This window comes from Mauremys mutica, unplaced genomic scaffold, assembly GCF_020497125.1.
Source record: "Mauremys mutica isolate MM-2020 ecotype Southern unplaced genomic scaffold, ASM2049712v1 000330F_np12_obj, whole genome shotgun sequence".
Taxonomy (NCBI): Eukaryota; Metazoa; Chordata; order Testudines; family Geoemydidae; genus Mauremys; species Mauremys mutica.
This window is the reverse complement of record NW_025422919.1, coordinates 159,583-187,102: the sequence shown is the minus strand read 5'-3', so window position 1 is coordinate 187,102 and position 27,520 is coordinate 159,583. Positions and strand designations below refer to the sequence as shown.

The following is a 27,520-nucleotide window of genomic DNA, read 5'->3' as shown; positions in this document are numbered from 1 at the left end:
CATGTCATTACACTTGAGACAGCCTCCCATCCCCCGGCGAGTGAATTCAATATGTCAAGGGGGCGGGAGAACCCAGGCGTCCTGGTGGCTGGGGTCCGGAGAGCGCGCCAGCGTCCCAAGTCGGTCCAGCCGTCTGTCTAAAAACGCTAACGGGACTTGGCGGCTGAGGAGGACTGTACCCACTGTGGGGCCAGAGGGGAGGTGCTGGGGAGTCTGGGGGGCAGCCGGGGGGATCAGTTTTGTTCTGTAACCCCCCCCCCGGAGAGCATTGTCGGCAAGGCAGCGGTGTGGGTGCGCCTGGCACCGGGAACACCTGGTTGTGACCCTCACCCCAGATCCGGTCCAGGGGCAGCGGAAAGGGGGCGCTGGTCCGTCCCCTCTGGGTGTCCTCCGATCCAGGCCTCGCTCGCAGTCCAGCATCCCCGGCCCGGCCAACCGGCTCCTTCCAGCCGGGGGCGCCGCGGGATGGCCCCCGCCAGGAGAGCAGAGGGGTCGACGGCCAGCAATTCACCCCCTCCGCCCCTCCCCGGCCGCGGGGGGCTGCTGTCCCCGGGCGGCCCCAGGCAGCGCGGTGGGGCGGCGGCCGTGCCCCCGGCATCATATGGCCGTGTCCCACAGCACCGTGTGCTGGCGCCGGCAGGGCGGCGTGCCCGCCTTGCGGCTGTCCGTGGTGCGGCGCCAGCTGGGGAGGATCGGCATGCTCTCCTGCTTGCAGAGGCTGCGCTCGGGCCGCTGCCGGGCTTTGATCTCCTTGCAGACGCAGCGCTTGCGTTCGATCACCTCCAGCAGCTTCCCGTCCCGCTCCTGGGCGCCCGGCGCCACCCCGCCCTGCCCGCCGGAGGGGAGAGTGAGACGGGCCGCAGAGCGCGCCCCCGGGGACCCTCGCGGCTCCCCCGGGACCCACAGCCCCTGCTCTCCTAGCCCGGAGATCCCTGACCCCCGTACCTAACCCACAGCCCCTGCTCTCCTAGCCCGGGGATCCTCGCGGCTCCCCCGGGACCCACAGCCCCTGCTAGCCCAGCCCGGGGCTCCCTGACCCCCATACCTAACCCACAGCCCCAACGAGCCTAACCCCGGGTTCCTCCAGCTCTGCCAGTGCCCCTCACTCCTGACCCGCAGCCCCTGCCAGCCCAGCCCTGCCCCCCAGCTCTGCCGGTGCCCCTCACTCCCGACCCGCAGCCCCTGCCAGCCCAGCCCTGCCGGTGCCCCTCACTCCCGACCCGCAGCCCCTGCCAGCCCAGCCCTGCCCCCCAGCTCTGCCGGTGCCCCTCACTCCCGACCCGCAGCCCCTGCCAGCCCAGCCCTGCTCCCCCAGCCCTGCCGGTGCCCCTCACTCCCGACCCGCAGCCCCTGCCGGCCCAGGCCTGGCCTCCTTCCCCCAGCCTGGCTCCCTGGGGGCTGCACAGCTTACCAGGCTGGCTGCGTCTTTGGGGTGGCTGCATGGCCTCTGCGTGTGAATCACGGTGTGTCGCACCCCGGAGGTGGAAGCCGACCGGCCCAGGCGGTAACCCCCGGTGAGGTCTGGAGAGTGGGAAGCCAGGCGTGAGATGGGTCACCCCACAACCTGGCGCCCCCTGCCCTGCCCCCCATGGCAGAGTACCCCCCACTGATCCCCTCTGATCAGCTCTGAGCCAGGGGCGAGTACCGGCTCCCGCTCCCGTCCCTGCGGAGCTCACCTCCCCCAATCCCTGCCAAATCCCCCGCCCCGGGGCAGCCCCCCATCCCGCTTCCCCCACAGGGGCCGGGGGTACCTCCGTTGCGGTGGCAGGCAGGGAAGGTCTGGCATGGCACAGGCAGCCCCGTTCGGCAGCCCGGCATCTTGGCCACCATTCCCTCGGGGCCCGGGGCCCGGACAGGGATCCCCGACAGCGCAGGCCCCGCCAGGGCTTTCTCCTCCCTCTCCGGCTTCAGCTGCGCCTCACCGCTGCTGTTCCAGACCCGGGCGCCCTCGGCGGGCTCTGCCGGGGCAAAGGACAGGGTCAGAGGGGAACGTGTTCGAATCCTCCATCCCCTGAGCCAGCCAGTCCCGGCCCTGGGGCCGGGGGGGAGCCGGCGCCCCCTAGAGGGGACAGGCCCCTGCCCCATTCCCCGCCCCCCTGAGCCAGCCAGTCCCCGCCCTGGGGCCGGGGGGGAGCCGGCGCCTCCTAGAGGGGACAGGCCCCTGCCCCATTCCCCGCCCCCCTGAGCCAGCCAGTCCCCGCCCTGGGGCCGGGGGGGAGCCGGCGCCTCCTAGAGGGGACAGGCCCCTGCCCCATTCCCCGCCCCCCTGAGCCGGCCAGTCCCCGCCCTGGGGCCGGGGGGGAGCCGGCACCTCCTAGAGGGGACAGGCCCCTGCCCCATTCCCCGCCCCCCTGAGCCGGCCAGTCCCGGCCCTGGGGCCGGGGGGGAGCCGGCGCCCCCTAGAGGGGACAGGCCCCTGCCCCATTCCCCGCCCCCCTGAGCCAGCCAGTCCCTGCCCTGCGGCCGGGGGGGAGCCGGCGCCCCCCAGAGGGGACAGGCCCCTGCCCCATTCCCCGCCCCCCCTGAGCCAGCCAGTCCCCGCCCTGGGGCCGGGGGGGAGCCGGCGCCCCCTAGAGGGGACAGGCCCCTGCCCCATTCCCCGCCCCCCTGAGCCAGCCAGTCCCCGCCCTGGGGCCGGGGGGGAGCCGGCGCCCCCCAGAGGGGTCAGGCCCCTGCCCCATTCCCCGCCCCCCTGAGCCAGCCAGTCCCTGCCCTGGGGCCGGGGGGGAGCCGGCGCCCCCTAGAGGGGACAGGCCCCTGCCCCATTCCCCGCCCCCCTGAGCCAGCCAGTCCCCGCCCTGGGGCCGGGGGGGAGCCGGCGCCCCCCAGAGGGGTCAGGCCCCTGCCCCATTCCCCGCCCCCCTGAGCCAGCCAGTCCCCCCAGAGGGGACAGGCCCCTGCCCCATTCCCCGCCCCCCTGAGCCAGCCAGTTCCTGCCCTGGGGCCGGGGGGGAGCCGGCGCCCCCCGGAGGGGACAGGCCCCTGACCCATTCCCCACCCCCCTGAGCCAGCCAGTCCCTGCCCTGGGGCCGGGTGGGAGCCGGCGCCCCCCAGAGGGGACAGACCCCTGCCCCATTCCCCGCCCCCCTGAGCCAGCCAGTCCCTGCCCTGCGGCCGGGGGGGAGCCGGCGCCCCCCAGAGGGGACAGGCCCCTGCCCCATTCCCCACCCCCCTGAGCCAGCCAGTCCCTGCCCTGGGGCCGGGGGGGAGCCGGCGCCCCCCGGAGGGGACAGGCCCCTGCCCCATTCCCAATACTCACTCTCCGGCTCCTTGCCTTTCCGGTTGGCGTAGAGACCCTTCCGCTGCAGCGCCCACCCCACGCCCAGCGTCTCCTCGTCGGCGCCAGCCACCACGTGGGAGCAGGCGATGCTGGCGAAGGCCCCGCGGTCCTGCAGCTGGAACTTCACCACGGGCGGCGCCGCCGCGGCCTTGGCCCCGGCCCCCTTGACGCTCTCGTAGGCCGGCGGGCGCTTCATCCCCCCGCAGGGGGCCGGGTAAGTCCACAGCATGCCCAGGGGCGGCGCGGGGCGCGGGGCCGGCTTGCCCACGGGCACGGTGGCTGGCCGGGCACACAGCATGCCGTGGAGCACCGAGATCTCCTTCTCCGTCTTCTGCTCGGCCGGCAGCCCCGAGTGGGTGGTGACTTTGACGGCCGAGTACACCATGGTGTAGGCCACCGCCGGCTTGTCCTTGGCCGGCTGCGGCACGGGCAGCAGGGAGGGCAGCGGCTTGGCCGGGGGGCAGATCATGCTGTGGGAACTGGGCAGCTCCTTCTCCGCCTTCTGCTGGCCGGCCGGCTGCGGGGGCAGCGGGGTGGAGTGGCTGCGGGCGCGGCCGGAGGGCGCCAGGGCTGGGTGCCCCGGCGCATGGGGCGCGGGCGGCGCCTCCTTGGCGTGGCAGGGCACGGGGAGCTTGGAGGCTTCCTGGGCGCCCGCCTTGTGCCCTTTGTGCGCTGGGCCCTGGGGCAAGGCCAGCAGGGGCGGGCGGTGCTGCAGGAGGTTGGGAAAGGGCGGGGGGATGTCGCAGGGGGAGGCCTTGCCCTGGCGCGGGCGGGGGGAGGCGGGCACGCCGTTGGCCTCCTCGGGCAGCGGGTACTTCATCTCCTCGTAGATCGCCTCGCTCTCGTCGGAGTCCTCCTCCCCCGCCGGGGGCGGCGGCGGGGGGCCCCCGGCGCCCCGGAAAACGTCCCCCACCATCTCGATGTAGACGGGCTCCTCGTCCTCGGGGTCCGAGCCCTTGGTGTGACCGTGGGAGAAGGCCCGGCCGAACCGCGGCGGCGCCCCCCCGCCCGTGGGGGTCGCCAGGGGGCGGCTGGAGTAGGTCTCGTCGAAGGAGACCGACAGCTGGGTGTTGGGGCTCCGCTTAGGCTTCTGGGGGGGCACCTTGCGCCCCGGCTCCCGGCTCTCGGAGCATGACTTCTGGGGGCCTGCGAGAGGGAGGAAGTAGCGCTCAGATGCGCCCACCTCTGGGGCGGGGCGGCTGGTTACCCAGAGACCCCTCGCCCGGCGCTCAGATGCGCCCACCTCTGGGGCGGGGCGGCCGGTTACCCGGGGACCCCTCGCCCGGCGCTGAGATGCAGCCACCTCTGGGGCGGGGCGGCCGGTTACCCGGGGACCCCTCGCCCGGCGCTGAGATGCGCCCACCTCTGGGGCGGGGCGGCCGGTGACCCAGAGACCCCTCGCCCGGCGCTGAGATGCGCCCACCTCTGGGGCGGGGCGGCCGGTTACCCGGGGACCCCTCACCTGGCGCTGAGATGCAGCCACCTCTGGGGTGGGGCGGCCAGTTACCCAGGGACCCCTCGCCCGGCGCTGAGATGCAGCTACCTCTGGGGCGGGGCGGCTGGTTACCCAGGGACCCCTGGCCCGGTGCTGAGATGCGCCCACCTCTGGGGCGAGGCAGCCGGTTACCCAGAGACCCCTCGCCCGGTGCTGAGATGCAGCCACTTCTGGGGCGGGGCGGGGCAGCTGGTTACCCAGAGACGCCCCTTGCCCGGTGCTGAGATGCGCCCAGCTCTGGGGTGAGGCACAGCGGCTCCCCTGTTTAGGACTGGAAGGGGACGCCGGGTTTGAGCGAGGCGGCGGGGCGGGAGGGGGTTGAAGGAAGCTGGCCAATCGCTGGAGCTGAGGTTCGGCCCGGACACCAGGGCATTGGGGCCGGCTCTGCCTGGCAGGGGAGGGCGCCCCCTACTGAGCCCCTCGTCCCGCTCCCTGCAGCACAGCGCCCCCTAATGGCACACAGGAGAATGCCACCTCCCGCCCCCCCAGCTGCACCAGTCCAAAGGCCTCACCGGTTTTCCTGCTGCCGGCCGGCTCTGCCGCCCGCCCCTCGCCTGCCATGCTGAGCTTGGTGCTGGGGTGGCGCTTGGGCTTGGCCGGGGGCTTCCTGGCGCCGGCGGCCCCCTCGCCGTTCTCCACGCTGCCCACCGAGTGGCAGGAGAGGGAGCGGGGCGCCATGCCGCTGGCGCAGGGGTGGGGCGCGTGCTCCTGCCAGGCCGGCATGGTCATGAAGCCCATCCGGAAGTGGCGGCGGAAGGAGGCCACGTCCCGGATCTTCCCCGCTCCCGGGTCCTTGGCGGAGCTGTGGGGGGACAAAGAGCAGGAGGTGAGGGGGTGCAGGACGCCTGGGTTCTCGCCGGGGCGGCTAGGAGTCGCAGCCAGGCGGGTGCCGCGTATACCAGTAGTTGCAACAGTGTGGTACGGCCGGGCGGTAAACCGCGATTGCAGCTATGGGTGTCTGTGCAGAGGCGGATGACAGGTTTGGGGGGCCCCTCCTCACCCCTTCCACCGGCCCCCCCCCAGCGCTCCTGCCGGGGAAATGGGGTCGGGGCGCAGGGGTTTGCCCTGCGGGCGGGGCTGGGGCACGGGGGCTTGTCCGCGAGGGACCCCCAGGCATGGGCCCCGTGGCGAATCCACCCGTCTCTGTGGACTCTGGGGCTGCACCTCGCACCCGCGCTGTGTTCTTGGGCAACTCCCAGCATGCACTGCAGCCGTCCGGCGCTGTTGCAATGGCTGTTCTGCCCTGTATCCGAAAGGCCTCGCTGCTGCGGCTGAATCTGGGCCACGTTACCGCAGGACGTTAAGCCGCTGCGGGCCGTGCTCTGCCACGCACCGAAACCTGATTGTGACAGCGAGCGGTCTCCATGCGACCCCCAGCGCCTCGGGCGAGGGGTCCCTGGGTAACCGGCCGCCCTGCCCCAGAGGTGGGCGCATCTCAGCGCCGGGCGAGGGGTCCCTGGGTAACCGGCCGCCCCGCCCCAGAGGTGGCTGCATCTCAGCGCCGGGCGAGGGGTTCCCGTGTAACCGGCCGCCCCGCCCCAGAGCTGGGCGCATCTCAGCGCCAGGCGAGGGGTCCCTGGGTAACCGGCCGCCCTGCCCCAGAGGTGGCTGCATCTCAGCGCCAGGCGAGGGGTCCCTGGGTAACCAGCCGCCCCGCCCCAGAGGTGGCTGCATCTCAGCGCCGGGCGAGGGGTCCCTGGGTAACCGGCCGCCCGGCTCCAGAGGTGGCTGCATCTCAGCGCCGGGCGAGGGGTCCCTGGGTAACCGGCTGCCCCGCCCCAGAGGTGGCTGCATCTCAGCGCCGGGCGAGGGGTCCCTGGGTCACCGGCCGCCCCGCCCCAGAGGTGGCTGCATCTCAGCGCCGGGCGAGGGGTCACCGGGTAACCGGTCGCCCCGCCCCAGAGCTGGGCGCATCTCAGCGCCGGGCGAGGGGTCCCCGGGTAACCGGTCGCCCCGCCCCAGAGCTGGGCGCATCTCAGCGCCGGGCGAGGGGTCCCCGGGTAATCGGCCGCCCCGCCCCAGAGGTGGGCGCATCTCAGCGCCGGGCGAGGGGTCCCTGGGTAACCAGCCCCCAGTCCCCTCCCAGAGCCAGGGAGAGAACCCAGGAGTCCTGGCTCCCAGCCCCCCCCTGCTCTAACCACCAGCCCCCACTCCCCTCCCAGAGCCAGGGAGAGAACCCAGGAGTCCTGGCTCCCAGCCCCCCCTGCTCTGACCTCCCAGCCCCCACTCCCCTCGGCCTGAGAACCCAGGAGTCCTGAGCCCCGCGTACCCCTTTTTGGGCTCCTCGTCCTTGTGCTGCCGGCCCTCCAGCTTGCTCTTGCGGTAGAGCAGGTTCATGTCGCGGCGCAGCGGCTGGCGGGTCTGGCTCAGCGCCCCGTAGGCCCGGCTGCCCCGCTCCTCGATGAACTGCAGGAAGGCCGAGATCAGGGCCTCCTGGGGGCTAGTGGTCATCTTCCCGCGGCCCAGGGCCGGGGGGCACGGGGGAGCCCGCCAGGGGCGCTGCTGGGGGGCAGAGACAGCGTTAGAGGGGCAGGAAAGGGGATAGGGGCCCTTTCCCCACTGGGAGGTAGTGGGGGCGGGGGGGAGCCAGGATGCCTGGGTTCTCTCCCCACCCAGACACAGAAAAGCCAGACCCACCCCTCTGATCCCCGTGGACTCCTGGGGTCTATCCCCCCCTAAACCCGCAGGCCAGACCCCCCCCGGACTCCTGGGTTCTACCCCCCCTAAACCCGCAGGCCAGACCCCCCCCCCGGACTCCTGGGTTCTACCCCCCCTACAGCCGCAGGCCAGAACCCCCAGGACTCCTGGGTTCTACCCCCCCTAAACCCGCAGGCCAGACCCCGCCCCCGGACTCCTGGGGTCTATCCCCCCCTAAACCCGCAGGCCAGACGCACCCCCGGACTCCTGGGTTCTACCCCCCCTAAACCCGCAGGCCAGAACCCCCCCCGGACTCCTGGGTTCTATCTCCCCCCTACACCCGCAGGCCAGAACCCCCAGGACTCCTGGGTTCTACCCCCCCTAAATCTGCAGGCCAGACCCCCCCCGGACTCCTGGGTTCTACCCCCCCTAAACCTGCAGGCCAGACCCCGCCCCCGGACTCCTGGGTTCTACCCCCCCTAAATCTGCAGGCCAGACCCCCCCCGGACTCCTGGGTTCTACCCCCTCTAAACCTGCAGGCCAGAACCCCCCCCGGACTCCTGGGTTCTATCCCCCCCTACACCCGCAGGCCAGAACCCCCAGGACTCCTGGGTTCTACCCCCCCTAAACCTGCAGGCCAGACCCCGCCCCCGGACTCCTGGGTTCTACCCCCCCTAAACCCGCAGGCCAGACCCCGCCCCCGGACTCCTGGGTTCTACCCCCCCTAAACCCGCAGGCCAGAACACCCCCCCGGACTCCTGGGTTCTATCCCCCCCTAAACCCGCAGGCCAGAACCCCAGGACTACTGGGTTCTACCCCCCCTAAACCGCAGGCCAGACCCCCCCCGGACTCCTGGGTTATACCCCCCTAAACCCGCAGGCCAGAACACCCCCCCGGACTCCTGGGTTCTATCCCCCCCTAAACCCGCAGGCCAGAACCCCCAGGACTCCTGGGTTCTACCCCCCCTAAACCCGCAGGCCAGACCCCCCCCCGGACTCCTGGGTTCTACCCCCCCTAAACCTGCAGGCCAGAACGCCCCCCCGGACTCCTGGGTTCTATCCCCCCCTAAACCCACAGGCCAGAACCCCCCGGACTCCTGGGTTCTATCCCCCCCTAAACCCGCAGGCCAGACCCCCCCCCTGGACTCCTGGGTTCTCCACCCCCTAAACCCGCATGTCAGATCCCCCCCCCGGACTCCTGGGTTCTATCTCCCCCCTACACCCGCAGGCCAGACCCCCCCCCGGACTCCTGGGTTCTATCCCCCCCTAAACCCGCAGGCCAGACCCCCCCCCGGACTCCTGGGTTCTACCCCCCTAAACCCGCAGGCCAGACCCCCCCCTGGACTCCTGGGTTCTACCCCCCCTAAACCCGCAGGCCAGAACCCCCCCCCAGACTCCTGGGTTCTACCCCCCCTAAACCTGCAGGCCAGACGCCGCCCCCGGACTCCTGGGTTCTACCCCCCCTAAACCCGCAGGCCAGAACCCCCCCCCGGACTCCTGGGTTCTATCCCCCCCTAAACCCGCAGGCCAGAACCCCCAGGACTACTGGGTTCTACCCCCCCTAAACCCGCAGGCCAGACCCCCCCCGGACTCCTGGGTTCTATCTCCCCCCTAAACCCGCAGGCCAGACCCCCCCCCGGACTCCTGGGTTCTACCCCCCCTACACCCGCAGGTCAGAACCCCCCCCCGGACTCCTGGGTTCTATCCCCCCTAAACCCGCAGGCCAGACCCCCCCCGGACTCCTGGGTTCTACCCCCCCTAAAACCTGCAGGCCAGAACGCCCCCCGGAGTCCTGGGTTCTATCCCCCCCTACACCCGCAGGCCAGAACCCCCCGGACTCCTGGGTTCTATCCCCCCCTAAACCCGCAGGCCAGACCCCCCCCCTGGACTCCTGGGTTCTACCCCCCCTACACCCGCAGGCCAGAACCCCCCCCCCGGACTCCTGGGTTCTATCCCCCGCTAAACCCGCAGGCCAGACCCCGCCCCCGGACTCCTGGGTTCTATCCCCCCCTAAACCCGCAGGCCAGACCCCCCCCCGGACTCCTGGGTTCTATCCCCCCCTAAACCCGCAGGCCAGACCCCCCCCGGACTCCTGGGTTCTATCCCCCTAAACCCGCAGGCCAGAACCCCCCCGCAGACTCGTGGGTTCTACCCCCCCTAAACCCGCAGGCCAGACCCCCCCCGGACTCCTGGGTTCTATCTCCCCCCTACACCCGCAGGCCTGACCCCCCATCTGAAGGTCGGGACTGCTGAGGCCCCTTGGCAGGTGGGGTGGATTTGGGGTGCTGTGGGGGGGTTGGGGGGGTTGGCAGAACATGACAGGGAGGGGAGGGGGAGACCCACAGTTGCCCCCCATGGCACCTGGGGTGGGCGTGGCTCCGGCCCGGCCCGGGGGCAAGTTATCCGGGGGGGCAGGAGTGGGGGGCGGGGGGCATGTCCCCCGGCGCTGCTCCGGGCTGAGCTCAGGGGGGTCTCCGGTCCATGCTCGGCGCCGGGCGCCGCCCCGGCAAATCCAGGGGTCCTCTATGGGCCTGGCGGAGAGACGGGGGGTCACAGGGGCCTGGGGGCCCAGCCCCTGCCCCACAGCCCCCCCATCGCCCCGTGTCCCTCAGCATCTGCCCCACAGCCCCCCCATCACCCCGTGTCCCTCAGCACCTGCCCCACAGCCCCCCCATCACCCCATGTCCCTCAGCACCTGCCCCACAGCCCCCCCATCACCCCGTGTCCCTCAGCACCTGCCCCACAGCCCCCCCATCACCCCGTGTCCCTCAGTGACCCCCGGCTCCTGCCCCACAGCCCCCCCATCACCCCTGTCCCTCAGTGACCCCCAGCCCCTGCCCCACAGCCCCCCATTACCCCTGTCCCTCAGTGACCCCCTGCCCCACAGCCCCCCCATCACCCCTGTCCCTCAGTGACCCCCAGCCCCTGCCCCACAGCCCCCCCATCACCCCTGTCCCTCAGTGACCCCCAGCCCCTGCCCCACAGCCCCCCCATCACCCCGTGTCCCTCAGTGACCCCCAGCCCCTGCCCCACAGCCCCCCCATCACCCCGTGTCCCCCAGCCCCTGCCCCACAGCCCCCCATCACCCCGTGTCCCTCAGCACCTGCCCCACAGCCCCCCATCACCCCCTGTCCCTCAGTGACCCCCAGCTCCTGCCCCACAGCCCCCCATCACCCCGTGTCCCTCAGTGACCCCCAGCCCCTGCCCCACCGCCCCCCAGTACCCCTGTCCCTCAGTGAGCCCCTGCCCCACAGCCCCCCCATCGCCCCTGTCCCTCAGTGACCCCCAGCCCCTGCCCCACAGCCCCCCCATCCCCCCTGTCCCTCAGTGACCCCCAGTCCCTGCCCCACAGCCCCCCCATCACCCCTGTCCCTCAGTGACCCCCCCGTGCCCTATCACCTGCCCCACAGCCCCCCCATCACCCCTGTCCCTCAGTGACCTCCAGCCCCTGCCCCACAGCCCCCCCATCACCCCGTGTCCCTCAGTGACCCCCCCCCCTGCCCCACAGCCCCCCATCACCCCCTGTCCCTCAGTGACCCCCAGCCCCTGCCAAACAGCCCCCCATCACCCCTGTCCCTCAGTGACCCCCAGCCCCTGCCCCACCGCCCCCCATCACCCCGTGTCCCTCAGTGACCCCCAGCCCCTGCCCCACAGCCCCCCCATCACCCCAGTCCCTCAGTGACCCCCAGCCCCTGCCCCACAGCCCCCCCATCACCCCGTGACCCCCAGTGCCCCCGCCCCTGCCCCACAGCCCCCCAATCACCCCGTGTCCCTCAGTGACCCCCAGTGCCCCCGCCCCTGCCCCACAGCCCCCCCTCACCCCGTGTCGCTCAGCACCTGCCCCACAGCCCCCCCATCACCCCGTGTCCCTCAGTGACCCCCAGCCCCTGCCCCACAGCCCCCCCATCATCTCTGTCCCTCAGCACCTGCCCCACAGCCCCCCCATCACCCCGTGTCCCTCAGTGACCCCCGGTGCCCCCGCCCCACAGCCCCCCAATCACCCCGTGTCCCTCAGTGACCCACAGCCCCTGCCCCACAGCCCCCCCATCACCCCGTGTCCCTCAGCTGACCCACAGCCCCCCCCATCACCTCATGTCCCTCAGTGACCTCCGGTGCCCCCGCCCCTGCCCCACAGCCCCCCCATCACCCCGTGTCCCTCAGTGACCCCCAGCCCCTGCCCCACAGCCCCCCCATCACCCCGTGTCCCTCAGCACCTGCCCCACAGCCCCCCCATCACCCCGTGTCCCTCAGTGACCCCCGGTGCCCCCGCCCCTGCCCCACAGCCCCCCAATCACCCCGTGTCCCTCAGTGACCCCCAGCCCCTGCCCCACAGCCCCCCCATCACCCCGTGTCCCTCAGCACCTGCCCCACAGCCCCCCAATCACCCGGTGTCCCTCAGTGACCCCCCCAGCCCCTGCCCCCCAGCCCCCCCATCACCCCTGTCCCTCAGTGACCCCCAGCCCCTGCCCCACAGCCCCCCCATCACCCCGTGTCCCTCAGTGACCCCCAGCCCCTGCCCCACAGCCCCCCCATCACCCCTGTCCCTCAGTGACCCCCAACTCCTGCCCCACAGCCCCCCAATCACCCCGTGTCCCTCAGTGACCCCCAGCACCTGCCCCACAGCCCCCCCATCACCCCTGTCCCTCAGTGTCCCACAGCCCCTGCCCCACAGCCCCCCCATCACCCCTGTCCCTCAGTGACCCCCAGTCCCTGCCTCACAGCCCCCCCATCACCCCTGTCCCTCAGTGACCCCCAGCCCCTGCCTCACAGCCCCCCCAATCACCCCTGTCCCTCAGTTACCCCCATCACCTGCCCCACAGCCCCCCCATCACCCCTGTCCCTCAGTGACCCCCAGCCCCTGCCCCACAGCCCCCCCATCACCCCTGTCCCTCAGTGACCCCCAGTCCCTGCCCCACAGCCCCCCCAATCACCCCTGTCCCTCAGTGACCCCCAGCCCCTGCCCCACAGCCCCCCCATCACCTCGTGTCCCTCAGTGACCCCCGGTGCCCCATCACCTGCCCCACAGCCCCCCCATCACCCCTGTCCCTCAGTGACCCCCAGTGCCCCAGCACCTGCCCCCCAGCCCAGCCCTCCCAACCCCCCACATCCATTCATCCCTCCCTTCCCAACCCCCCACATCCACCACCCCACCCCTCCCAGGCCGCATCCATCCCAAACATCCCCCTCCCCTCTGAACCCCTCCCCACATCCCTCCATCCCTCCTCTCCCAGCCCTCCACATCCAGCCCCGCAGCCCAGCCCTCCCAACCCCCCACATCCACCCATCCCTCCCCTCCCTCCACATCCAGCCCCCCAGCCCAGCCCTCCCAACCCCCCACATCCATCCATCCCTCCCCTCCAACCCCCCACATCCCAACCCCCCACATCCATCCATCCCTCCCCTCCAACCCCCCACATCCCAACCCCCCACATCCACCCATCCCTCCCCTCCCTCCACATCCAGCCCCCCAGCCCAGCCCTCCCAACCCCCCACATCCACCCATCCCTCCCCTCCAACCCCCCACATCCCAACCCCCCACATCCACCCATCCCTCCCCTCCCTCCACATCCAGCCCCCCAGCCCAGCCCTCCCAACCCCCCACATCCACCCATCCCTCCCCTCCCTCCACATCCAGCCCCCCAGCCCAGCCCTCCAACCCCCCACATCCACCCCTCCCTCCCCTCCCTCCACATCCAGCCCCACAGCCCAGCCCTCCCAACCCCCAACATCCACCCTTCCCTCCCCTCCCTCCACATCCAGCCCCCCAGCCCAGCCCTCCCAACCCCCCACATCCACCCATCCCTCCCCTCCCTCCACATCCAGCCCCCCAGCCCAGCCCTCCCAACCCCCCACATCCACCCTTCCCTCCCCTCCCTCCACATCCAGCCCCCCAGCCCAGCCCTCCCAACCCCCCACATCCTCCCTTCCCTCCCCTCCCTCCACCTGCAGCCCCCCAGCCCAGCCCTCCCAACCCCCAACATCCACCCTTCCCTCCCCTCCCTCCACATCCAGCCCCCCAGCCCAGCCTCCCAACCCCCCACATCCATCCATCCCACCACTCCCTCCACATCCAACCCCCCAGCCCAGCCCTCCCAACCCCAACATCCACCCTTCCCTCCCCTCCCTCCATAACCTGGCCCAAAGCCCAGCCCTCCCAACCCCCCACATCCACCCATCCCTCCCCTCCCTCCACAACCAGCCCCCAGCCCAGCCCTCCCAACCCCCAACATCCACCCTTCCCTCCCCTCCCTCCACATCCACCCATCCCAGCCCTCCCAACCCCCCACATCCACCCATCCCTCCCCTCCCTCCACATCCATCCCCCCAGCCCAGCCCTCCCAACCCCCACATCCACCCTTCCCTTCCCTCCCAACCCCCCACCTCCCAACCCCTCACATCCACCCATCCCTCCCCTCCCTCCACATCCAGCCCCCCAGCCCAGCCCTCCCAACCCCCCACATCCACCCATCCCTCCCCTCCCTCCACATCCAGCCCCCCAGCCCAGCCCTCCCAACCCCCCACATCCACCCATCCCTCCCCTCCCTCCACATCCAGCCCCGCAGCCCAGCCCTCCCAACCCCCAACATCCACCCTTCCCTTCCCTCCCAACCCCCCACATCCCACCCCCCCACATCCACCCACCCCTCCCCTCCCTCCACATCCAGCCCCCCAGCCCAGCCCTCCCAACCTCCCACATCCACCCTTCCCTCCCCTCCCTCCACATCCAGCCCCCCAGCCCAGCCCTCCCAACCCCCCACATCCACCCATCCCTCCCCTCCCTCCACATCGCACCCCCCAGCCCAGCCCTCCCAACCCCCAACATCCACCCTTCCCTCCCCTCCCAACCCCCCACATCCACCCTCCCCTCCCAGCCCCCAACATCCACCCTCCCCTCCCAGCCCCCCACATCCATCCATCCATCCCCTCCCAGCCCCCAACATCCACCCTCCCCTCCCAGCCCCCTACATCCCAACCCCCCACATCCACCCTTCCCTTCCCTCCCTCCACATCCAGCCCCCCAGCCCAGCCCTCCCAACCCCCCACATCCACCCATCCCTTCCCTCCCTCCACATCCAGCCCCCCAGCCCAGCCCTCCCAACCCCCCACATCCACCCATCCCTCCCCTGCCTCCACATCCACCCTCCCCTCCCAGCCCCCAACATCCACCCATCCCTCCCTTCCAAACCCCCACATCCCAATCCCCCACATCCATCCTCCCCTCCCAGCCCCCCACATGCACCCTCCCCTCCCAGCCCCCCACATCCCAACCTCCCACATCCATCCCTCCCCTCCCAGCCCCCACATCCATCCAGCCCCCACATCCAGCCCCCCGACCCCCCTTCCCATCGCTCCCTCCTCACCCCCGCCGCAGGTCCCCCCGGCCCCGCCCGCCCCCCGGTACCTGCCCGGCCCGGCTCCCCCGGCTCCGCTCGCCCCATCCCGCTGCCGCTGACGCAGCGTCCAAGACACGCGGCGCCTCCCCCCGAGCCGAGCCGAGCCGAGCAGCCGGGGATGGAGAAACGGGGGGGGGGAGACAGCGGCGCCCCTCACCCCTCACATACAGACCCCCCGCCGGCCCCCCTCACCCCCGACCTGCAGCCCCCCCCGACCTGCCGGCGCCCCTCACCCCCGCCCTGCAGCCCCCCCGCCCTGCCGGTGCCCCTCACCCCCGCCCTGCAGCCCCCCCGCCCTGCCGGTGCCCCTCACCCCCGCCCTGCAGCCCCCCCCGCCCTGCCGGTGCCCCTCACCCCCCTCCTGCCGGTGCCCCTCACCCCCGACCTGCAGCCCCCCCCGCCCTGCCGGTGCCCCTCCCCCCCGCCCTGCAGCCCCCCCCGCCCTGCCGGTGCCCCTCACCCCCGACCTGCAGCCCCCCCGCCCTGCCGGTGCCCCTCACCCCCGACCTGCAGCCCCCCCCGCCCTGCCGGTGCCCCTCACCCCCGCCCTGCAGCCCCCCCGCCCTGCCGGTGCCCCTCACCCCCGCCCTGCAGCCCCCCCCGCCCTGCCGGTGCCCCTCACCCCCGACCTGCAATCCCCCCCCGCCCTGCCGGTGCCCCTCACCCCCCTCCTGCCGGTGCCCCTCACCCCCGACCTGCAGCCCCCCCCGCGCTGCCGGTGCCCCTCACCCCCCTCCTGCCGGTGCCCCTCACCCCCACAGTGAAGCCCCCCCGCCCTGCCGGTGCCCCTCACCCCCCTCCTGCCGGTGCCCCTCACCCCCACAGTGCAGCCCCCCCGCCCTGCCGGTGCCCCTCACCCCCGACCTGCAGCCCCCCCTGACCTGCCGGTGCCCCTCCCCCCCGCCCTGCAGCCCCCCCTGCCCTGCCGGTGCCCCTCACCCCCGCCCTGCAGCCCCCCCGCCCCGCCGGCGCCCCGCACCCCCGCCCGGCAGCCCCCCCGCCCTGCCGGTGCCCCTCACCCCCCTCCTGCCGGTGCCCCTCCCCCCGACCGTGCAGCCCCCCCGCCCTGCCGGTGCCCCTCACCCCCGACCTGCAGCCCCCCCGTCCTGCAGGCCCCCCCCGTCCTGCCGGTGCCCCTCACTCCCGATCTGCAGCCCCCCCGTCCTGCCGGTGCCCCTCACCCCCCGATCTGCAGCCCCCCCCGACCCGCAGCCCACCCCCGCATCCTACCGGTGCCCCTCACTCCCGACCTGCAGCCACCCCCCCGCCCTGCCGGTGCCCCTCACTCCCGACCCGCAGGCCCTGCTAGCTGAGCCCTGGGCTTCTCCCCAGCTCTGCTGGTGCCCCTCAATCTTCCCCCCACCATGGGCTGTTGGCTGAACTGTATTCGACCCCCGCCCAGAGATCTCCTGAGCCTGTAAAGTGCCTGGGGGTGGCGGGGGGGGGGATCATGTGTCCTTAGTGCCTGGAACATGGAAAGTGCATTTCCCGACCCATGGACTGAGCAGGGCTGGAGCCAGCAGCTGAGGCTGCTGTCAGAGCTCATACATCACCCAGCACCAGGCGCAGATGCGGCCACTTCTGGGGCGGGGCGGCCGGTTACCCAGGGACCCCTCGCCCGGCGCTGAGATGCGGCCACCTCTGGAGCGGGGCGGCCGGTTACCCAGGGGCCCCTCGCCCGGCGCTGAGATGCGGCCACCTCTGGAGCGGGGCGGCCGGTGACCCAGGGACCCCTCGCCCGGCGCCGAGATGCGCCCACCTCTGGGGCGGGGCGGCCGGTTACCCAGGGACCCCTCGCCCGGGGCTGAGATGCGGCCACCTCTGGGGCGGGGGGGCTTGTTATATAGCTCAATGCCTGAGCAGCCCATGCCAATCTCCCTCCCCATCCCCAGATACCCATTACCTCTGCTGGGGCCTGGGCTGCCTTGAGTGTCAGCCATGGGGCCGCCCAGCTTATATCCCCGGGAGGGAATTTCTGAAGAGTGGGGAGTGAGCTCCTCCCTTCTCGGGGCTGGCGACCAGAGGCATGGTGGGGAGGTGCCTCCGGTCTGTGCCCCCCCATTGGAGTGCAGGATGGGCCCCTCCGGTCTGTGCCCCCCCCATTGGAGTGCAGGATGGACCCCTCCGGTCTGCGCCCCCCCCCATTGGAGTGCAGGATGGACCCCTCCGGTCTGTGCCCCCCCATGGAGTGCAGGATGGGCCCCTCCGGTCTGTGCCCCCCCATTGGAGTGCAGGATGGACCCCTCCGGTCTGTGCCCCCCCATTGGAGTGCAGGATGGACCCCTCCGGTCTGTGCCCCCCCCCGGGAGTGCAGGATGGACCCCTCCGGTCTGTGCCCCCCCCCTGGAGTGCAGGATGGGCCCCTCCGGTCTGTGCCCCCCCCCACTCGAATGCAGGATGGACCCCTCCGGTCTGTGCCCCCCCCCATTGGAGTGCAGGATGGGCCCCTCCGGTCTGTGCCCCCCCATTGGAGTGCAGGATGGGCCCCTCCGGTCTGTGCCCCCCCCATGGAGTGCAGGATCGGCCCCTCCGGTCTGTGCCCCCCCCATTGGAGTGCAGGATGGACCCCTCCGGTCTGTGCCCCCCCATTGGAGTGCAGGATGGACCCCTCCGGTCTGTGCCCCCCCCATTGGAGTGCAGGATGGACCCCTCCGGTCTGTGCCCCCCCATTGGAGTGCAGGATGGGCCCCTCCGGTCTGTGCCCCCCCATTGGAGTGCAGGATGGACCCCTCCGGTCTGTGCCCCCCCATTGGAGTGCAGGATGGGCCCCTCCGGTCTGTGCCCCCCCCATTGGAGTGCAGGAGGGCCCCTCCGGTCTGTGCCCCCCCCATTGGAGTGCAGGATGGGCCCCTCCGGTCTGTGCCCCCCCAATAGAGTGCAGGATGGGCCCCTCCGGTCTGTGCCCCCCCCATTGGAGTGCAGGATGGGCCCCTCCGGTCTGTGCCCCCCCATGGGGTTAACGGGGTGGGGGGGAGGGGGTAACGGGGTATGGACGGGGAGCTGCAGAGGGGAAGGGGTTAACAGGGCGGGGGAGGGGGTAACGGGGTATGGACGGGGGAGCTGCGGAGGGGAAGGGGTTAACGGGGCTGGGCGGGGGGAGGGGGTAACGGGGTATGGACGGGGGAGCTGCGGAGGGGAAGGGGTTAATGGGGAGCTACGGAGGGGAAGGGGTTAACGGGGGGGAGGGGGTAACGGGGTATGGACGGGGGAGCTGCGGAGGGGAAGGGGTTAATGGGGAGCTACGGAGGGGAAGGGGTTAACGGGGGGGAGCGGGTAACGGGGTATGGACGGGGGAGCTGCGGAGGGGAAGGGGTTAATGGGGAGCTGCGGAGGGGAAGGGGTTAACAGGGCGGGGGAGGGGGTAACGGGGTATGGACGGGGAGCTGCGGAGGGGAAGGGGTTAACGGGGCGGGGCGGCGGGGAAGGGGTTAACGGGGCGGCGGGGGAGGGGGTAACGGGGTATGGACGGGGAGCTGCGGCGGGGAAGGGGTTAACGGGGCGGGGCAGCGGGGAAGGGGTTAACGGGGAGCTGCGGAGGGGAAGGGGTTAACGGGGCAGGGCGGAGGGGAAGGGGTTAAGGGGGAGCTGAGGAGGGGAAGGGGTTAACGGGGCGTGGCGGCGGGGAAGGGGTTAACGGGGCGGGGCGGCGGGGAAGGGGTTAACGGGGCGGCGGGGGAGGGGGTAACGGGGTATGGACGGGGAGCTGCGGAGGGGAAGGGGTTAACGGGGCGGGGCGGAGGGGAAGGGGTTAAGGGGGAGCTGCGGAGGTTAAGGGGTTAACGGGGCGTGGCGGCGGGGAAGGGGTTAACGGGGCGGGGCGGCGGGGACGGGGTTAACGGGGCGGCGGGGGAGGGGGTAACGGGGTATGGACGGGGCGGGGCGGCGGGGAAGGGGTTAACGGGGCGGGGCGGCGGGGACGGGGTTAACGGGGCGGCGGGGGAGGGGGTAACGGGGTATGGACGGGGAGCTGTGGCGGGGAAGGGGTTAACGGGGCGGGGCGGCGGGGAAGGGGTTAACGGGGCGGGGTGTAGCGAGCATTCGGGCCGGCGAGGGGGCGGAGCTGTCCCTTGGCTGCGAGGGGGCGTGGCGGCGGTGGGGGCGGGGTTTGACGGGAGCTGTCAGCTGGCCGGGAGGGGAGGGGAGGGGGCGGGGCTTGGGGACCTGTCAGCTGGTCGGGGCGGGGGTTGGACTTCCTGGAGCGGGGACTTGTCAACAGGCGGCGGGTCTTGCCCGAGTCGGGGCGGGTGGTGGGCTGGGGGGCGGCCCCAGGGCAGAGAGGAGAGAACCCGGCCCCCCCCAGACGTGCCCCCCTTTCCCCCGGATCCTGCCCCCTGGGACACCCCGCACGCTGCCCCCAACTTCAGGGAACTTTCCAGCCCTGCCCCGCCCCCTCCTTGCGGTGGGGGGCTGGGGTGCCTGGAGCTGCCCAATACTGCCCTGTGACCTTTGACCTGCCCCGTGACCTTTGATCTGCAGGTGAGCTACAATCAGGGGGGCACCGTAGCCCCCCATTTGCCGTGCCGCCTGCGGGGATGTCGCCGCCCCCGGCTCTGTGTCTGGCCGGAGACCCTGGCACGGGCCCGGCACAGCCTCGGCCCCGGTGAGCCGGCGCGGGGACCATGAGCGGCGCCCGGAAGAAAAGCAGCTTCCAGATCACCAGCATCACCAGTGAGTTTGAGCCGCCGGTGGCGCCGCCCGCCGTGGAGCCGCCGGAGGACACGGCCGCGCCGCGCAACGGGCCGCCCGGCGCCGCCTCCCGCTTCCGCCTGGTGAAGCTGGACCAGGGCCCGGGCGAGCCCTTCAAACGGGGCCGCTGGACCTGCCTGGAGTTCTACGACCATGACCCCGAGCACCAGGCCGTGGGGCGGCTCCTGGGTGCCCCCCGGCACCCACAGTCCCTCGACTCCCGCCTGGAGCTGGCTGGGCTGCTGCCCAAGCCCCACGGCTACTCCAGCCTTCCGCCGCCGCGCGGGCACGGCCACTCCCAGGGCACGGCCCATCCCAGCGAGCATCTGCCCCACTCGCTGGGGGGCGAGGAGAGGACAGCCGGGGGCAGAGCTCACAGCCATGGGGCCGCTGCGGAGCCGAGCCTGGGGGTCGAAGAGCTGCTGCTGCCCCACAGCCTCGCCCAGCGCATCCGGAGGGAGGTGGAGGAGAGGCACAAGGTAAGGGAGCCCGGACAACTGGGTTCCTTCGGGGACGGGGTTGGGGGTGACCACAGGGGGGATGGTGTGTGGCTGGGGAGGGAGGGGGTGACTGTGGTGGGGCAGCCCCTTGGGTGCCATCTCACCCCCTTTCCAAAGACCTGCTCGGGGTAGCGTTGGCCTGCGGAACTCCCTGCCACTGGACGCCGGCAGGGCTGAGGTTTATTGGGGGTGGGGGGGTGAGGACCACCCTCTCCTGTGCTATAATGTGGTGAGGTGCATTGTGGGAATTTCTGAGCCCTGACCCGCCCCCCCAGCTGCTAACTCTCCCCCTCCGTGTCCCCATCTCACCCCATAGCCAGCCAGTGCCACACCCCAGAGGGGACAGGCCCCATCTCTAACTCTGACTCTCCTCCCCAGGTGCCACCCCGAGGCTCCCGCCCCTCATCCCCGGCCCCCCCATTCTTCCGGGAAGGGAGCCCCGTCCGGAGGGGGTCAGACCCCTTTGGAAGCCACCTCAGCCTGGCCCGCTCCATGTTCGCTATGGGGGGCCACCAGGACAGCGACGATGAAAGGTGAGGCGGGACTTCCTGTCCGCTGCGCCTGGTGGAGGGCGGGACTTCCTGGTTTGCCGAGGAGTGGGTTTTGGGGTGGGGGGAAGGAGCTGCAGTGCTGAGGCCGGCAGGGGGCAGGCCGGGGGGCGGACGTGCTCAGTGGAAGAGGAAGGAAGCTGGGGGGGGAAGTTGCACTTGAAGGGCTGGCAGCGGATGTGACTCAGTAGTGCCTCACGGATCCGGGGTGGGGGGAATCGGGGAGGGATCCCGGGAGCAGGGGAGGGGGGTGCAAGGTGGGGGGCAGGGAAGCAAATTGGGGAGACCCTACAACAACAAACCTCTGCACGGGTTACGCCTTCCTTTTGGTAGACCCTACAATAACGAGCGAGTGCTCTCAAAGCCCCCCAACACTACCAAGGCGGCCTGTACAGTCCTGCTGCTGAGAGACCCTACAATAACAAACTGCCCACAGTGCTCCCAGCATAGCCCACGAGTGAGGGGCACACGCAGGGCTGGGGGGGGGGACTGGGCTGCGGGTCGGGAGTGAGGGGCACCGGCAGGGCCGGGCTGGCAGGGGCTGCGGGTCGGGAGTGAGGGGCACCGGCAGGGCTGGGGGGGGCTATGTCACCACTCGCCACTAGGTGGCAACAGATCCTTAAACTAGCTAGCTGGTGGGGATTAAAAGGGGGGGGGCGAGCAGGACTCCTGGGTTCTGCCCCCGGCTCTGGAGGGGAGTGGGGGCTGGTGGGTTAGAGCAGGGGAGGCTGGGAGCCAGGACACCTGGGTTCTCTCCCTGGCTCTGGGAGGGGAGTGGGGGCTGGTGGGTCAGAGCAGGGGGGGCTGGGAGCCCGGACGCCTGGGTTCTCTCCCCGGCTCTGGGAGGGGAGTGGGGGCTGGTGGGTCAGAGCAGGGTGGGCTGGGAGCCAGGGCTCCTGGGTTCTCTCTCCGGCTCTGGGAGGGGAGTGGGGGCTGGTGGGTCAGAGCAGGGGGGGGCTGGGAGCCAGGACTCCTGGGTTCTCTCTCCGGCTCTGGGAGGGGAGTGGGGGCTGGTGGGTCAGAGCAGGGTGGGCTGGGAGCCAGGGCTCCTGGGTTCTCTCTCCGGCTCTGAGAGGGGAGTGGGGGCTGGTGGGTCAGAGCAGGGGGGGGCTGGGAGCCAGGACTCCTGGGTTCTCTCCCTGGCTCTGGGAGGGGAGTGGGGGCTGGTGGGTCAGAGCAGGGGGGGCTGGGAGCCAGGACTCCTGGGTTCTCTCCCCGGCTCTGGGAGGGGAGTGGGGGCTGGTGGGTAGAGCTGGGCATGGTGCCATGCGCCCCATGTGGGCAGTCCCCCCACCTCCGGGGAAGGGGGGCGCTGGGGGGGCGGTGCCTGGCCAATGGGAGTGAATGACCGGGGGCTGGGCAGCGCTGGCTGGCAGAGCAGCTGGGTGGTGGTGCCACAGCAGAGCCGGGCACCGCGGCGTCTGCCTCCCTTGCAAGCCGGGGTCCCTTCGCCCCCACCCCAGGGGCTCTGCCCCCCGGCCGGGATCCCGGGGGCTCTGGAGGGTCCCATGGCGCTGGAGCTGCCGGGCATCTCGGTCAAGTCCCGGGTGAGCTCCTTCGAGGCGCAGCGGGAGCCCCGCGGCTGCGGGTGCTGCACCCTCCCGGACACCGGGGACCCCGCCCGCTCCCGGCGCCGGGGCTGTGCCTCCCCGGCCCCCTCCCGGGGCACGTCCCCTGCCCGGGCCAAGCCGGGGGCCCCGGGGCCCCAGAGCCGGGGGCAGCCGGGCGGCGGGCGCCGAGACATTGACAAAAGCCTGCTCTCCCTGCTGCTCATCTTCCACAGGTACCGGGGGCAGGAGGGGAGGGCTCGGGGGTGGGTGAGTGCGGGGCCGGGCTGTGTTTGGGGGGCTCAGTACGACTCTGGTGCGAGCTTTAGGGGCGCAGGGTCGGGGCGCCCCAGCCCAGGTGTTGGGGTGACTTTGGGGTCCTTTAGGGCAGATTTTGGGGAGCTCTGGGGGGCAGAGGCACCATTGGAGGCAAAAAGCCCAATTTGGGGAGCTCGTTCCCTGTCGTGTAAAGTGCCGGGATGTCACGGCCAGGCCGGGGGCTGCGAGTCGGGAGTGAGGGGCGCCGGCCGGGCCGGGGGCTGCAGGTCGGGAGTGAGGGGCGCCGGCCAGGCCGGGGGCTGCAGGTCGGGAGTGAGGGGCGCCGGCCGGGCCGGGGGCTGCGGGTCGGGAGTGAGGGGCGCCGGCCGGGCCGGGGCTGCGGGTCGGGAGTGAGGGGCGCCGGCCGGGCCGGGGCTGCGGGTCGGGAGTGAGGGGCACCGGCCGGGCCGGGGGCTGCGGGTCGGGAGTGAGGGGCACCGGCCGGGCCGGGGGCTGCGGGTCGGGAGTGAGGGGCACCGGCCGGGCCGGGGGCTGCGGGTCGGGAGTGAGGGGCACCGGCCGGGCCGGGGGCTGCGGGTCGGGAGTGAGGGGCACCGGCCGGGCCGGGGGCTGCGGGTCGGGAGTGAGGGGCACCAGGCCTTATAGTTCTGTCTCTCAGTCCCCGTCTCTCTGCCCCCCAGCGGCTCAGGCAGCAGCATGATCGCCATCGACAACAAGATCGAACAGGCCATGGTGAGTGATGGGGGCTGGGGGGCAGGACTCCTGGGTTCTCTCCCCGGCTCTGGGAGGGGAGTGGGGGCTGGTGGTTAGAGCAGGGGGGCTGGGAGCCAGGACTCCTGGGTTCTCTCCCCGACTCTGGGAGGGGAGTGGGGGCTGGTGGGTCAGAGCAGGGGGGCTGGGAGCCTGGACGCCTGGGTTCTTCCCAGCTGTGGGAGGGGAGTGGGGGCTGGGGGTCAGAGCAGGGGGGCTGGGAGCCCGGACGCCTGGGTTCTCCCCGGCTCTGGGAGGGGGGTGACTCCAGGCGCTGACCCCCGTCCCTGCCCCCCAGGACCTGGTGAAGAGCCACCTGATGTTGGCGGTGCGGGAGGAGGTGGAGGTGCTGCGGGAGCAGATCAAGGAGCTGGCCGAGCGCAACGCGGCCCTGGAGTGGGAGAACGGGCTCCTGCGCTCCCTGGCCAGCCCCGAGCAGCTGGCCCAGCTCCGCCGCCCCACGGCCTGACCCCCACCGGGGCACCGCACGCTACGATCCCGCACATGTGAAGGGAGCTGCAGGGGCCTGGCTACTAACACAGCACGTGCCTTGGGGGACGGGATGGAGCCAGGACTCCTGGGTTCTCTCCCCGGCTCCAGCAGAGCAGGGGGGGCTGGGAGCCAGGACTCCTGGGTTCTCTCCCCAGCTCTGGGAGGGGAGTGGGGGCTGGTGGATCAGAGCAGGGGGGGCTGGGAGCCAGGACTCCTGGGTTCTCTCCCCGGCTCTGGGAGGGGAGTGGGGGCTGGTGGGTGAGAGCAGGGGGGGCTGGGAGCCAGGACTCCTGGGTTCTCTCCCCAGCTCCGGCAGAGCAGGGGGGCTGGGAGCCAGGACTCCTAGGTTCTCTCCCCAGTTCCGGGAGGGCAGTGGGGGCTGGGGGGTCAGAGCAGGGGGGCTGTGGGCACCAGGACTCCTGGCTCTGGGTGGGGGCTTTAATTCCGCAGGGGTGGGAGTGGCTCTGCCCAAAGCAGAGGGACTGGAGTGGCCAGGGCAGGGGCGGCCCCCCAGGACTAGCTGGGGGGGCTGTTGGCCACGTGGGCGAAGGGGCCTGGGCCGGGGGGGGGCGGAGAGCCTCCGGGGTGCGGGGGGGGACGGGACAGTGGTGGCAATAGTAATAATTTGTAATAAAGAAACTTTTCTAGTATTTCAGGTTATTAAAATAGCAGCAGCAGCGGAGCCTGCGTCTGTGTGTGGGCGCTGGGGGGCGCCGCGCTGGGGAGCCGGGGGCGCCGGGCGGGGGCCTAGCAGGGGGCTCTGGTGCCATCTGACCTTCCCGCCCTGATCCCTTTGGCTGGGGAAAGGCCCCGGCGCAGCCCGCAGGGCACAAGGCCCCGAAATCCCAGCCCGGGGCCCCATCCTGCCTGCTGCGCCCCGACCACGTCAGCTGGACAGAGGGAGAATCCAGCAGAGCCCCCGGTTCACGGCTCCACTCCACTTCCTGTCCTAAACTGCTGTGCAGGTAACCGGCCGCCCCGCCCCAGAGGTGGCTGCATCTTGGCGCCGGGCGAGGGGTCCCCGGGTAACCGGCCGCCCCGCCCCAGAGGTGGCTGCATCTCAGCACCGGGCGAGGGGTCCTTGGGTAACCGGCCGCCCCGCCCCAGAGGTGGCTGCATCTCAGCGCCGGGCGAGGGGTCCCCGGGTAACCGGCCGCCCCGCCCCAGAGGTGGGCGCATCTCAGTGCCGGGCGAGGGGTCCCTGGGTAACCGGCCGCCCCGCCCCAGAGGTGGCTGCATCTTGGCGCCGGGCGAGGGGTCCCCGGGTAACCGGCCGCCCCGCCCCAGAGGTGGCTGCATCTTGGCGCCGGGCGAGGGGTCCCCGGGTAACCGGCCGCCCCGCCCCAGAGGTGGCTGCATCTCAGCGCCGGGCGAGGGGTCCCTGGGTAACCGGCCGCCCCGCCCCAGAGGTGGCTGCATCTCAGCGCCGGGCGAGGGGTCCCCGGGTAACCGCCCGCCCCCCCCCAGAGGTGGCTGCATCTCAGCGCCGGGCGAGGGGTCCCTGGGTAACCGGCCGCCCCGCCCCAGAGGTGGCCGCGTCCCAGCGCCGGGCGAGGGGTCCCCGGGTAACCGGCCGCCCCGCCCCAGAGGTGGCCGCATCTCAGCGCCGGGCGAGGGGTCCCTGGGTAACCGGCCGCCCCGCCCCAGAGGTGGCTGCATCTCAGCGCCGGGCGAGGGGTCCCCGGGTCACCGGCTGCGGCAGGACACTTGGTGTTGCCGTTTGAAGCCAGGGAACAAAGACGTTTGTTCTATTCCCGCCCCCCCCCCCCCCCGGACACCCTGTTCCAGCCCGGGCAGGACAATGGGGACTGAGCAGCAGCTGCCCGGGGTGGGGGAGGCAGCGGATAAAGAGCGGCTTGTTCGTGGGGCTGGGGACCGGCCAGGGTGTCAGCTGGGCGCCCGCCGGGGGGGGCAGGGGCTGGACCCCCCCGTCATTAAGCATCTTTGGGGCAGCAGGTAGCGGGGGGTGGAGGCGGCTCAGGCCTCCAGCCCCCCTCCCCTCCCAGCGCCGGCTCTGCCGGTGCCCCTCACTCCCGACTCGCAGCCCCCTTGGATCGCCGGGTTCCTGCCCCGCCTCACAATGGGGCCGGAGAGCCTAGAACCCCGGGCTGCCATGTGGGTGCAGGGGGTGCTGGTGGTCCTGCTCTCGGGGCTGTCGGCGCCGGGCCGGGCCCAGCCCCCGCGCTGCCGGGTGGGGGAGCGGCTGCCGGTGCCCGGCCCGGGGGGGGCGCCGGCCCCGCCGCCCCAGAGCCGTTGTCCCTGCGTCCCGCTGCGCTGGGTGCGTCTGGCCGCGGCCGGGGCCGGCCTGGCTCTGGGCCTGCTCTGGATCCGGTGCCGGAGGGTGAGTCCCTGCCCCCCCCGGGGTCCGTCCCAGAATGCCCTGGGGCGCCAGCCCGGCCTCACCCCGTCTCTCTCTCTCCGCCCAGGCCCCCGTCCCGGCCGTCGCCCCCCAGGAGCCGGGGCCCCCCGAGGCCGCCCTGCTGCGCGACGTGGCCATCCTCCTCCGCTTCATCCGCGCCCAGCTGCGGCAGCTCGCCGGGACGGGGCGGGGAGACGCCCCCCGGGGGCCCCCCTGCCCCCCGGGGGCCCCCCTGCCCCAGCCCGCCTGCTAGCGGAGCAGCCTCCTGGCCTGGAGATCGGCCTCAGCCCGGGGCGTCGGCGGGGGGATTCAGGGGGTTCCCCCCCCCGTGCTACGGCACGGCTCTGTCCGGCCCCATGGGCGCGGGAATAAACACAGCTGGGAACCTCTGCAGGGGGCGTCACTCGCCTTGGTGTGGGGGGGGCTCCCCGGCCCCCCGGCAACCCAGCCCTCCCGATTGCCCTCCCCCAGCCGGCCCCCCAGCGCTCCCCTCCCCGGCCCCCCAGCTCCCCTGCAACCCAGCCATCCTGATTGCCCTCCCCTAGCCGGCCCCCCAGTGCTCCCCTCCCCAGCCCCCCTGCAACCCAGCCCTCCCGATTACCCTCCCCCAGCGCTCCCCAGCTCCCATGCAACCCAGCCCTCCCGATTTCCCTCACCCCGCCAGCCCCCCAGCGCTCCCCTCCCTGGACCCCCAGCAACCCAGCCCTCCCGATTTCCCTCACCCCGCCAGCCCCCCAGCACTCCCCTCCCTGGACCCCCAGCAACCCAGCCCTCCCGATTTCCCTCCCCTAGCCAGCCCCCCAGTGCTCCCCTCTGCAGCCCCCCAGCCTCCCAGCCATCCCGATTACCCTCCCCCAGCGCTCCCCAGCTCCCGTGCAACCCAGCCCTCCCGATTTCCCTCACCCCGCCAGCCCCCCAGCGCTCCCCTCCCCAGACCCCCAGCAACCCAGCCCTCCCGATTCCCCTCCCCTAGCCAGCCCCCCAGTGCTCCCCTCTGCAGCCTCCCAGCCCCCCAGCGCTCCCCTCCCCGGCCCCCCAGCTCCCCTGCAACCCAGCCATCCTGATTGCCCTCCCCTAGCCGGCCCCCCAGTGCTCCCCTCAGCAGCCCCCCAGCAACCCAGCCATCCCGATTACCCTCCCCCAGCGCTCCCCAGCTCCCATGCAACCCAGCCCTCCCGATTTCCCTCAGCCCCCCAGCACTCCCCTCCCTGGACCCCCAGCAACCCAGCCCTCCCGCGTGCCCTCCCCTAGCCAGCCCCCCAGTGCTCCCCTCTGCAGCCTCCCAGCCATCCCGATTACCCTCCCCCAGCGCTCCCCAGCTCCTGTGCAACCCAGCCCTCCCGATTTCCCTCCCCCCGCCAGCCCCCCAGCACTCCCCTCCCCGGACCCCCAGCTACCCAGCCCTCCCGATTTCCCTCACCCCGCCAGCCCCCCAGCGCTCCTCTCCCAGGCCCTCCAGCTCCCCTGCAACCCAGCCCTCCCGAGTCCCCCCCCCAACCAGCCCCCCAGCACTCCCCTGCCACCCAGCGTCCCCCCCAGATGACCAACTTCCCT

The 27,520-nt window shown here is 72.5% G+C and overlaps 3 protein-coding genes across 5 annotated transcripts in view; 2 read left to right on the top strand and 1 right to left on the bottom strand.

The window, feature by feature from the left end:
• Window positions 1-23,790, top strand: part of TSC22D4 (TSC22 domain family member 4) — a 32,283-nt gene extending 8,493 nt beyond the window's left edge. For 2 of the 3 annotated variants that reach the window (XM_045000495.1, XM_045000497.1), the window contains 5 exons: window positions 3,292-3,494; window positions 19,282-19,970; window positions 20,370-20,524; window positions 23,046-23,097; window positions 23,414-23,790. In XM_045000495.1, the coding sequence (XP_044856430.1) occupies window positions 19,425-19,970; window positions 20,370-20,524; window positions 23,046-23,097; window positions 23,414-23,584 (924 nt within the window). In that variant the 5' untranslated portion in view covers window positions 3,292-3,494; window positions 19,282-19,424 and the 3' untranslated portion in view covers window positions 23,585-23,790. Of the gene's footprint in view, window positions 1-3,291; window positions 3,495-18,983; window positions 19,971-20,369; window positions 20,525-23,045; window positions 23,098-23,413 lie in introns of those variants that run through there. The other variant, XM_045000496.1, reaches the window with a different exon arrangement.
• NYAP1 (neuronal tyrosine phosphorylated phosphoinositide-3-kinase adaptor 1) lies at window positions 7-7,271 on the bottom strand. The gene is made up of 6 exons (XM_045000494.1): window positions 7,045-7,271; window positions 5,288-5,577; window positions 3,260-4,426; window positions 1,752-1,958; window positions 1,412-1,521; window positions 7-828 (listed from the first exon to the last, which is right to left on the bottom strand). Exons 1-6 carry the CDS (start codon window positions 7,224-7,226, stop codon window positions 598-600), a joined length of 2,187 nt encoding a protein of 728 aa, XP_044856429.1. The 5' UTR covers window positions 7,227-7,271; the 3' UTR covers window positions 7-597.
• Window positions 23,791-25,714: 1,924 nt separating the features above from the next.
• On the top strand, window positions 25,715-26,355 carry LOC123357163 (synaptopodin 2-like protein). The gene is made up of 2 exons (XM_045000498.1): window positions 25,715-25,948; window positions 26,034-26,355. Exons 1-2 carry the CDS (start codon window positions 25,721-25,723, stop codon window positions 26,217-26,219), a joined length of 414 nt encoding a protein of 137 aa, XP_044856433.1. The 5' UTR covers window positions 25,715-25,720; the 3' UTR covers window positions 26,220-26,355.
• The last annotated feature ends 1,165 nt before the right edge of the window (window positions 26,356-27,520 follow it).